Below are 12,609 nucleotides of genomic sequence, written 5' to 3' on the forward strand. Positions count from 1 at the left end.
GGCTTTATGCAAATCAGCTCTGACCCTGTGCCCCATGGGAACAGTCCAGTCCGAACTACACAGCCATATCTTTCCCAGACCGGAATCAAGCATCCGAGGACCGGACCGGTTTTTTGCTTGAATCCAGTGGCAAAGTGAGCAAGGGACTCACGTCTGAGCATACCCTGCCAACTTAGGGCGAACAAAGAAAAACCAAAGGGGATGATGGACGGAGCGTTGACAATACAAACACTCACCCCCAGTCAACTGATCTGTGTTTAATCAATCACCGTTCTTTAGCTCACTCCGCCACCCCAGTTCAGACATGGCCATATGCAAATCAGTCTGACCCTGTGCCTCATGGGAACAGTCCAGCCCGAACTGCCAAGCCATGTCTTCCCTGGACCGGAATCAAGCTTCCCAGGACCGGTTTCTGGCATTACAGCCATCTTCAGCCGGGCTTGCTTGAATCCAGTGGCAAAGTGAGCAAGGGACTCATGTCTGAGCATACCCTGCCAACTTAGGGCGAACAAAGTTGGTAACAAAGGCCGGTAACAAAGGGAAATAAACAGTGAATGTTCAATTTAAGTAAGGAACAATAAGGAAGAAAAGAACACAGCAGAGTGCAACACACAGGGCCAAACTCATACCAATTATGAGGTAGTACAAGCAGCCTAACCAGAAAAATTATAAAAAAATAAAACTGAAGTACTAATCTTGCAAGGAGATTAAAACAATGACTACAAATTTGCAATAAAGAAGTTTGCTGTGGAACACTCACAAGAAATCAAACCCTAAATGAAAGAACCCAGAGATGGTCCAGAGGCACAATCATTGGAAATCCTCAAAGAAAAAGCTAAGATTCTACTAAAGATGTAGAATGTCACTGGGGCTGATGGGAAACCGAGAAATAACCCGGAGAGCCTTGCTATTCAGATGGGATAGGATTTGCTTACAAGAAATATGGACACAGGAAACCTGGCACTTACAAGGGTCTATGTCAGCAGTAAATCCAGCATGAATCTGGAATTTCCTGAATCGTGGCTTAAATGTGCTATTGTGTCAACCTACAAAAAGAAAATACTGATGACCCAAAATCTTACAGCCCAATTAACCTCTGATTTTGAGGCAAATATTTACTCAAAAGTAACCTTGAAGAACATACTAGTCTCTGCGGAAGAAGAGCAGATAATAACTCGGTTCTAAGGAGATTTTGGGCAAGATTGTAACGGGCCAATCATTGACTGCTTTCCCAAGCCGCGCAGCCCCCTCATCCCTCTAATAGGGTTGGGATACATTTCCACGCACCAGCCAGGTGGTCCCTCTACGAGTTACATATCTCCTCCCTAGAAATCCACTTTGACCCCCAGCAGCTTTCCCCTTCTCAGGCACGCTTTTAATACCTTGTAGGCACACCAAGCGCTTTAAACACATTTCTGTGCATGTTCCACACCTGTAGGGGCGTGCTTCCACTTATAAATATGTGCCCTGTAGTGCTGTTGTGTTTTCCTTGTCCTTCCCCCCCCCCCCCCCGTGGCCTCAGAATCCAGAGGAACACCACAACGAGTGAGAGCCGGAGTGAAGCTGCTGGGTCTGTGATCTTTCCCTCTGCCGCGATGGTCCCGAGTGGCTGGGACTGTAAACAGATGGGCCTCTGTGGCTGGGGTTCTCTCGCAGGAGCCACTGAACTCTCAGGGGCCATCTTGGGATTTCAGCTGGTATTTATACCCTGGCCCGGCACTCCTTTGTGCTTCACATTGATTCTTCCTATTGGTGTGGTCTGGCAGCTCTTCGTGCTTCCTCTACACGGCGTCCAACGTCAGGATTCTTGGATTGCTGCGGCTCCTGCAACACCTCAGAAAAAGTCCCTGCACCAGTTTGGCACAGAACGTCTTTGTTTGTGGCTCTCTCTTTTGGGCATCAGTACTTTGACTTACAAAGCTACTATCTTTGTACTAGACATGTTTGCCTTTCTTTGCTACTTGTCTTGCGTTTAGGCATACCTACGGTCTATGTACGGAATGGCTCATTCACTCGCCAAAACTTTATCGAAGCTGAACTTATTATTATTTGTACCTGCATTATGATTTATGTTTTGTGATTTTACGTTTTGTGACTTTAGGCTCAACAGGAAGAAGTCTTGGTAACGCTCCCAAGCCTTAGTTGAGCAGGTTTCTTGTTGTGAATGTTCATATCCTGGTGTGTGGAAATTCTGTGTGATCTTTGAGACCGTGTGCGAGTGGGTCATTAGTATTGTACAGTCACTTTCCAAAGTTTATGTATTCCTGTTACCTTGACTTCTTCGGACATAATAAAGATGTTTATGCATGCCTGTCTTTCTTGTTGAATAATTGTGTGCTTACAACATAATATTCCTAGGAGCGGGTCTCCCTCTTTTAGGTGTCAATTATCAGTTTTCTCTTACCTATAGCCAGGAATGGTCTTGAGCAAATAATCATCAAGTACCAGGAGTTGAATTTCCAAGGTGATATTTGACCCTTCATTTGCCTTCACCACCACGAACGTGCACCAGTTGTTTCCTTTCTCATTTTAACTTCTTTGGTTAACTTATTTAATTTCATGTGTGTTCCCAAGCCCTCTCCCCTTGATGTCATTGAATGGGTACTGGTTGCTCTGATTCAGTGTACGTTGGATAGTTTCAGAGGATTGTTGGGTTCCAGTTGCCTCTGCGATCCAGCAGAGAGAACAACGCGTTCCAACGTTCATCGTCCCAGCATTTGTTTTATTAGCTTCCTGGTAATCATTCATTTTTCCAGTACATCAGAATTAAGAATGCCATCCTAAAGAAATCAAGCATCTATGTGTCCTTAGTTAACGCCTCTGCCTTCGACCTGATAAACAGGGAGAGGCTACTGTATGATCTGAAGAATACATCCATGAATCCATACGCAGTGTCAATAATTTGCAACCTTTACCTAACATCAGAATATGCTAATTCAATGCACGCTATCCAGGGAAATCCTTAACAGGAGAGGAGTGAAGTAGTGTTAACACATGGATTCATTTCTGATCAATCTATACGTGTATGACCTACTGTTCTACCTGTAAGACATTACAGACAACGGTCCAAAAAATGCTCAGCCCAAAACTCCAATTCTATTCCATGCCAATAACTTTGTCCTTGTGGCAAAAAAATCATGCACCTTTACAGAAATTACAAAAAAAGTGGAGTACTGTAAAAAAAAGAAAACAAAAACACACATTCAAATCTATTACAGAAATTCAAATCTATTACAGAAATTCAAAAGACATGATTTAGAATAACAAGACTAAAATCAAAATACCTTTATACTTAGGAAAGGATCACCTAGAGATAGTAAGTTCCTGTAAATATTTAGGGAATATGGTTTCTTCAAGGGCAATTTGAAAAGTCTACTATATACAGACTGCAAAACGGCGTTCTACCAGCAATCTAAAAATCAAAACAGATTCAACCTTTCTACAGAGGTGAACTAATGGCACCTGCAAGGGCAAATTAGAAAGGCATGAGGAAAATTGCTCTGAGTACCCTACATGCTTTCCCAGCACAATTTTAGAAGATGACGGTGCTTACTCAGCTACCAAACAAAAGGCTTAAGATGATTCTTGAAAGTTTAGAGCCAATGGAAGAGAATCAGCTATTGGAATACTTACTGGTCGACCAACAACAGAGATAACACTCAGGGTAGCACAATTGCCATGTACAAACTAGAAGGCCTAAGCTGAGTGAGGGCATCCATATTAGCAGCGTTGCTCTACCAAGTACATCCATGTAACATCACTGATTAAGCGACCCCCATCTGGAATACGTCACCCTCTGGCTGTTCGTCTGACTCCATCTCTTTTGTGTTCAAAGACAACAAAAGAGACAAAAGAGGGAATCTGGGTGACCAAGAAGGAGGACAAACAAAAAGCCTTTCAAGATTTCTTTCAAGACAAATAAAAACCAGGATTAGAGGAAGAGGGAAACATGCTAGACTTCGTAAATTGGCTTAACCTCGCTTCCACTCCACAGAGTTGAAAAAATGGATAAACCTGTAGAAGTTGCATAAGATTGCATGGCTTTTATAGAAATTGAATACAGGAAATCTCCTGGACTTGATGGTTTAGGGGACAATTCTATAACTTATTTCTAACTCCGATGGAAAGCTCTTTTGCAGCTCTGTTTAACTCTTTCACACAGGAGACAGGAATTAACTCAAACAAAGAGGATGGACGAAATCAGGGGGAATTCATGGGGACTGTGCCTCATTGTCCACTAGCATTGCTAAATCTTCACTAAACTGATGGCCAAGAGAATATCAAATCTGATACCATACCTTACACACGCCAACGAGGTAGGCAAAACTAAGGAGATACAGCACTGTGAATCTTAGACGGATGGCATACATAGAGAATAGTGTCAAACAAAAACAGATACCAGCCAGCCTGATCAGTCTAGATAATGATAAATCATCTGGCCATGTGAGCTACAAATTAATTAAAGCTGTCCTGGAGAGATTGGTCTAGGGACCAGAGATGAAGGGGTGAATCTTAACCTGAAATAAAGAACCAGAGGCTAAGATTTGGGTAACTGGCCTAATACTGTAGAGATTTGCCCTGCACAAGGCATGGATGTCACCTATCCCCCTTATTATTTGCTTTAGTGGTATAACCATTAGCAATCAAAATACACAATCATACTAACACTATAAAGATACCTTTGGAGGGAGAACATCATAACATATGTTTTTTTGCAGATGATATTCTGCTAACATTACTCAGACCTGAATCACTTATACCAGAGGTATTACTAGAAACATCATGTTTTAGGGTGCATAAACAGAAATCTGAGATGCTGAATCTCACACTGTCACAAGAAGTAGTGTTAACTATACAAATAAATTGTCCCCATTCAGATGGGAGTCACCATCCATTAAGTATTTGGGAATACAAGTAAGGAGCACATTAGAGGGATAGAGGGAACGAAATTGGCTAGAACTAAGTCCCCCAAAAACGGAGTTAAATAAATGGAAACCGCTCCACATTTCTTGGTTAGGGTGCATTAATATAATTAAAATGAATCTCTCTACCTCATCTCTTACCTTTTCCAGGCCCCAGCTAGAACACCACAAAAAGAGCTTATAGCAAATGGGATGCCTAATTAGTCTGACGTATTACAGGGCATGACACCTTTGGTTAATAATTTAATAGACCACTACAGAAATAGAGAAATAAATTCAAATTACCAGACAGCAGTGCAACGACCACTGATGGATACAGCATGGCTAAAAAAAGTGCAACGACCCCAAAATCCTGTTTAGCCATCCCTGAGAGAATGATGTTAGATGTACGGTGCATAATGACACAGAGAAGAAGCCGGACTAGCTTTGCATCCCCAAATTTACTTCTAGAATACTATTTGCTTACTAAGATAAAGTAATCAACTGAAACTGAAACTGTTAATGCAACAAACGAAAACATATGTGCTCACCTTTATCAGACCTGGAGGTGGTTTTTCGTAACTGTAAAACAAAAATAAACAGGCATGTTAAAAACATTCACCTATACAGATCAGCAATCGTCACAAGTTCATATCTGGTGGAGTTTGCATTTTAAAAACCATCAAATAAATACATATTCTAAATCAGAACAGACCAATGATTAGACGCTGAAAAGGCATTTGTTTCATTTGAATGGCCCTGTAAGATGAAAACGCAGATATAATGAGGCGCAAGAGCACCAAATGTCTCTCCTTTGCAAAAGTTCAACATATGGGACCAGAAGCGAGGGTGAAGGTCAAAATACTGCCTCCCCCTTTACACCTGGAGGACGGCGAGATGCAAGGATTCTTGCTGTCTTTGCTGTCGTTCACTTTGGTTCTGAAGCCATTGGCTTATTAGGTTAGAGGGGATGCTAGGATTAAGGGCCTGAAATGTGATTGTGAACGACATCACTAAAAATCTCTTTATGGGGTTGGTAAGCTGCATTAAGTTGTAGATTTTGAGCCATCAGTTTCAAAGATATTGCATATTTGTAAGATCTGTGTGAAATACTCTGGAATGAAGATAAACTGGTGAACGTCCTACCTTCTCCCATTCACAATTCAAAAAAAGATTCAAAAATTACAGCTATGGGGTGCGGTAATCTTTACTAGCCACTAGAGGGTGCACAAATGTTTTGGGAGTCTGCGCGACTCGTGGGTCTGCTCTTCTGCTGCAATTCGTTCAGTGGTATGGGCGTTTTGACTGCAAGTGTGGGACTTCCGTCTGTTCCTTCAATCATCTTATTCTGACTCCAGTTGCCGGTACTGTGATTGCGGAGCTCCCCACTGCAGGATTTCCCCGATGACACGTTTCTTGCTTTGAATTACCTGATGTCAAGCATCGGCAAATCTACCCAGATTATTACTGCCTGCACAGAATAATTACAGCCAGAATAACTATTTACTTTAATATGGCAGATCCCAAAGAGCAGGCCATTCAAGCAGTGGAGGAGGAAAAGATATTGTTGCTCCTTAATGAAGGGCTTTTTGATGTCCTAGACACTTTCCTCCAAGGGGCCACTTCTGCATAAAAGCCTATTAGTACGCAATACCTGCTGCTGGGTCGCAAAAACTAGTGTACTCCCATTACGGAGAGGCCCAAAAGTACCCCAGAGTTCAGCCAGTGACAAACAGGTAGCCCTAAGGGGCAGCAAAACCCTCTACCATTCAAAGCTTTCGAGAGGCTTTATCTAGTCTTCTTGGAGAGACTGGCGGTGGACCAAGATAGTCGGGAAACGGACACTCCTGGAATTATCACCGATGAAGATTCTTTCCTCCCCTCGGGAGATGATGCCGAGGAAGATTCTGACAATGCTGAATCTAGGGATGAACCAGGTCCCAGCACACCATGGAGACCGGAAGGCGACCCAAACGTCCCAGGACTAACTCTACTGATAATGCGACCGTACAGAGTTTGGCCGACTCATTGGACAGGTTTAACCCAGACTATATTTTCCACCCTCATTCCTCGGACTGGACCCCGTGGCGAAGGTGGCTCAGTATGTTAGCAGCCGCATTAGAAAAAATTTGGATAAGTTGGTTCGTGGAAGGCTCAGGGCTGAATGTCCCAGACCATCTCTGGTATGGAAGGTGAAGAAAACTCCTGAAATTGATCCCAAAATGGCCACGTTTGTTACAAAATGTATCATGGGCCTTGATCGCTCTTGGAAGATCTGTTAGGACAAACTTTTAGATCTCATTGGCTCGCTGAGCTAACAACAAAAAAGAGAAATGCATAATCAGAACCTCTTGCCCTGACATAGAATCAGTTGGTTCTATCCTCTCAAGGGGCCCTTCTCTAACCATAAATCTGCATGGGAAATGGATGCAGGGGCAGAGCTCCTGCTACTCGCAGCAACCATCTTACAGGTGTGGAATAAAGCTACTAACAATAATGAATAGGAAGGCAAAAACTTGGTGGAAGTATGGCAGTGGGATAGCACAGTACTAACAGATAGAGGAATGCTGTAGCACTTTAGGAAGTGGGACATAAAAAGGCATATCAAAGTACAGTATGAAATTGTTTGAGACCCCAAGAGCGGAATTTGTATTCTATACGTCACAACATTATAGATGTTTGCATGTGAGGCTCACCCTAATGTCGTATGAAAATAAGTTGGTGGATGTCCAAGATAGCTCACAATTAGAAAGAAGAAAAAAAGAGTACCAGCTGAATCACTTAGGACCAAGGCAATATTCCGATTATTAAAGATCTTGAATAACAAGGATTAAGATGGTTTAAGAATGCTGTGAGAGAGGTGGAGTGTAGACCTTTGAACAATGAATGGCAGAATTGGGAGGATGCATATAAATTACCCCCCCCCCCCCGCCTCTCCCCGGATGATGTGGCAATATGATCAGTGTTCAGGCTAGTGCACTGCTTGTATTATGCTGGTTTGGTAGGAACAAAAGAGGTGAATGCCTGGTAGAATGGAAAGAAGAGGGGACCCTCATTAATACATTATTTGACTGCCCCAAATTGTTACCATTCTGGGGTAGAGTGGAAGCCAGACTATCACTAATGACTGGGTTAACACCCAAATAAACATCCATACTAGCTTTTTTGCAGATGTGGCACAAACTCAACCAGCTGAAATAGGAAAATATACTATAGAACAGAGGGTTAACAATGGCAGAAAGACAATGCTAGATTATGGGGCTAACCATTGGTACCAGATTCTGAGCCCATGCATGAAAACATTGACTGGCGTAAGATGGCTAAAAGAGTAGTATATATGGGGGAGAGGTGCCTGAAGAACATTAATAGGACATTGGGTAAATGGGTTGGAGGTTAGGAAGGCGAGACCACAAGAAAGAGCCACATATCATGCTGGATGAAGGAGCATTGGAGAATAGTACAAATGAATGCTGAAATGTGGCTCTCTCTGCTCTGTCGGGTTTGTCTCCTAATAGTGGGCAACCTCAATGTCAAAAGTTTGTAAAATTTTGGTTTCCTTTCTTGTGATGAGAAAACCAAAAATAACAAAAAAGATTTTTTTACAGTAATTTACCACCGCTTTGTTACTGTAAATAGATGTACAAACATTTGGTAGTGTGCTACCTTCATGCTCACAATATGTGTGACCCTTTTCGTGGTTTACTGGGCTATGACTATGTCAATCAGAACTGTTTACCACTGGTGTACTGTGATTGTACCTTAGTTTTGGACACAATACTGAGCACCAAATACATCTCTTTACAGCTTGATACTCAGAGTAAAAGTCAAGCTACCCAAGGGTTTTTGTAGAGAGATGGTGTTGGGTGAGAAGCTCAGAACTTTATAAACCAACTAACACAGATCAATAACAATGTCCAGCCAGTGTTTAATCTTTAAAAAAAGAAAAAATTATAAATAAACTGCACACAACCAAATACAGTACATAAAAGATTCAGCCGTAATAAATAGAAAAAGTGAGCAGGAATACTACTCTTCAGAGGTTTCTGCAGGAGACAGCCTAGGCTACTGCATGTATAATACCTTTCAGGCACTATCTCCCTTTTAGTCACTGGAGCTTCCCACTACAATTTCTTTGAGACTTTGAGATCCTGAGAGAACGGCAGGCTATGTCAGCTATTTTCCACTTGGTAGGGATATGGGTCTTACGCCTCCCAATGCTCAAGCTCTCTTGTGATGCATAATAGATTTCTATTGTTGAGATGTATGGGGTGCAGGCTGTGTCTACGTGGGTCAGACACGCTTTCCAGGCACCCTCTGCCATGGGGGTAATGCCCAAATTCCTTGGATCCATCCATGATAGATGGAGCTTTTTCTGCAAGATATATTTTCCCTCAAGTAAAACTTTCTGGGTGTATATCTGGTGGTAATAATTCATTGCCTGAAGTGTTGTCAATTTTTTCCCGATACCTACTTATTATACCCTGCAATTTACATCTGCTGTCAGAGTTCTCCCTCCAAAACACTATTTTAGTTACCACTTGAATGTAGTGAATACAAAGGGGATCCCAGAGTGGCTATCGTCTAAACACACATAAGGGGTGCTAAGGTCAGTGGTAGCCTCAAATGTCTAACGTGTACTTGAAGCATGGAGGTATAGACTGTAAGAGTGAGAGAAGAGAGCAGACGTGAACCCATCAGCCCACCCATTGGCGGAACTTCATCATCTGGGTTAAAGGAACACCAGCCTGGTGTCTACTAGGTGTCCTTAAAACACCATGACTTCATCTCCTACCAATTCACCCACAAGAGACTGGTAGGTTAATGTCTCAGGCATGGTATGCACTTTGATCCTTACTATCACAGTTGCAGTAGTGTCTTATTAGGTCCTGAAGAAAGCCTTCCTAGGCTGAAACATGTCGACCGATTGATCCATCTATAAATGGTAATATATGCTTACATCCATTCACACTCTGCTTTTAATTTTGGCACCATGGTGACCGTCTCAATAAAGGTCTATTAGGCACCATGCTAGTCAATTTTATTTCACCACTTTCCTTATAGCACATTTGCTTTCTACACTGCAACTTTCTTTCACTTCCCACAGCCCTTTAGACACTATTACCCAACTTTTCATCACTGGTGTACTACATACTAGTTGCTGTACTCACATTTCCTTCATAGTGAGACACCTAGTAGACACCAGGCTGGTGTTCCTTTAACCCAGATGATGAAGTTCCGCCAATGGGTGGGCTGATGGGTTCACGTCTGCTCTCTTCTCTCACTCTTACAGTCTATACCTCTATGCTTCAAGTACACGTTAGACATTTGAGGCTACCACTGACCTTAGCACCCCTTATGTGTTTTTCATTAGTCCAATAGGGGTAGGGTGCTGTCAGGTCTTTAATCTCGCACCGCCTTCAGACCCCCTCCACTTTTTGTATTTTCCTATCGTTTAAACACACCAAGGATGAGGGAAGGACCATGTTGCGGTGGACTGGCAGACTGCTTTAAAAAGTAGGCCTCCCAGCCATAGACTGATAAAAAGGCATGTCTTGTTACTATGGATGGGATTGCTGCGATCCACTGTAAGTCCTCTACCACCTGGTGAGGTGACCACAGTCATCCTTGGCAAAGAGAATGAACACTGTGTGCACTCCTATCCACATAGCCCGACTCTGGGTCTCAAATAGTTTAACAAAATACTGAATATGAAAGATTGTTGTGCGTCTCAAGTGACACCTTGCAGTGATGAACTTGAGACAGATGTGCGTGCTCTCCAGTCATGTAGGAAACCTTCTCCTTCCGAAAATAATACATCATTCAAATAAATTGGCTATTCAATTCACCAGACAGGCTTTTCTTGTCTCAATTTATAAGTATCTCAATACATTTTTGATGTATTGTCATCGTAATACTTGAATTTCAAGTTTAAGTGGCATGTTTCCACAAAGAAACCGGTCCTCACGTTACCTTCTTATCAAGGAATATCAAACTTGACTTTTGATAGCTCAACTAAGGTTGCTATATTAACTTTCACTATGTTTGTACCGGCATTCCATTGTGCAGAACTATGTGTACTATAATACATTTAAAAAAACAGATCTGCTCTAATCCTCATGATCAGTCTGACAGCTATCTCACTGCATTACTTCTTCTTTGCTAGCCCATTATCTAACTGGCTATCTCGTTACACTTCTAAACTTTGTATTGGATTAAACGTTTGTAGAGAAAAAGTCTATCTACAAAGAAAGCTGTTGCAACTGACTTTCTGTTGAGTACCAATTTTCCTCAAGCAATCTCAGACTGTAAATCCACTGGAGGGGCTTCATGTTCTAATTGCTGTTACATCAGCAGGGGAGTGTATAGAAAGTATCCCTTTACACAAAGTGGTTACTCTCCTCTTATGGGTAGACTGACAGCTTGTGGCAAAAAATATAGCTTATGGGCAGGTTTCTCTACCTGTACCTCTATTAAGGAAGAGCCTACCATCTATTCCCTGTTGAGTTTACCTAGTTTCCCTATAACATACGTTCTTGCTTTCCATCCCATTAGATATAGAGTGAGTCGGTGTGTCATATTTCACATACAGTAGCATCACTGGGAGTCTGTGTGCAGGCTGAAGTGTGCGCAATGGACAATACAGCAAACATCGGCCAAAACAGCAGTCTTGTCATAGTTTGCATTTTTCCTTTGTGTTGATTGTAGATGTGACAACATGCATGCCAGCATTTCTAGCTCCCTGACAGACGTCGGACTTGAGAGGTGTAGTTTCAGCCAGATCTTGTCATTCCTAAAATACTTGTCGAGCAACAATACCTGAGCTTCCCTTCCCCCATTGACGCCACCTAGGAATAAAGAGCTTGCATGGTGTTTCTATCCAGTCCGTCTGATATAAGCAAACTGATCATTTTATGCCAACCCCTTCACTGCCTAAAAAAGTCAGGAAATGATGCTTCTCAATATATACCAGATAGAGGTTCCCATCAGGGCCACTAACGGAGGGCTCGTACTGCCTTACCTTGAGCTGATCATTTGTACGGCTGTGACAGAAACAGCCTGTAGCCTGCATAGAGATAGATTTAAGGAAGTAAAACGCCCAGGAGTCACAAGGACCTGGAAGCCCACCCAGATGGCCACCTCCACTCCAAGATCTGCTAACAACCATGTGAGCTTAAGGACCCAAAGACAGCATTCCACAACAGGATGGTAAGCCTGAATCACCCCCAACTGTCCCTGTACCATCCTCAACTCTGTGGGAACCCAGCTGAGCGGGATACAACGACATTGGCCCTTCACTCTTGGTTCTAGGGAAGTGCCACTAACTCTAACCATTTGAACCAGCTTTAGGGCCCCACTGTTATCGATATATTGTGGACTCCTATTATGCCTATAGCGGAGATTATCTGCTCCATCTGTTGAGTCACACGGATGCTGCTAGTAGCAATCAAGAATGCAACAGGCTGAGGGGCGTGGCCAACAACATGGCCGAGTAAGTCGTGAGCCTCTGCAGCTCCGGCGAGCCGACTCGATCCGACCTGTAAACTGGTGACAAGCGGTCCCGTATTCGCTACAGAATATACTATAAAGGTCCTCTCACGACCCAAGCACAAGCAGAAGCGAGCGACGCGGCACACAAGAACCTAAATTCTGAGGGGTGGCGTGAGGACTGTCCCAAAATGGCGGCGTACCTGCACTGAGAATGGAGCAG

At 42.9% G+C, this 12,609-nt stretch overlaps 1 protein-coding gene across 1 annotated transcript in view; it reads right to left on the reverse strand.

Annotated features, from left to right (window-relative positions):
- Positions 1-12,609, reverse strand: part of RP9 (RP9 pre-mRNA splicing factor) — a 102,481-nt gene that overhangs the window by 74,508 nt on the left and 15,364 nt on the right. The window contains exon 2 of the mRNA XM_086964800.1: positions 5,453-5,483. Coding sequence (XP_086820926.1) covers positions 5,453-5,483 — 31 coding nt within the window. The remainder of the gene's footprint in view (positions 1-5,452; positions 5,484-12,609) is intronic.

This window comes from Lissotriton vulgaris, chromosome 4_1 (assembly GCF_964263255.1).
Source record: "Lissotriton vulgaris chromosome 4_1, aLisVul1.2, whole genome shotgun sequence".
Taxonomy (NCBI): domain Eukaryota; kingdom Metazoa; phylum Chordata; class Amphibia; order Caudata; family Salamandridae; genus Lissotriton; species Lissotriton vulgaris.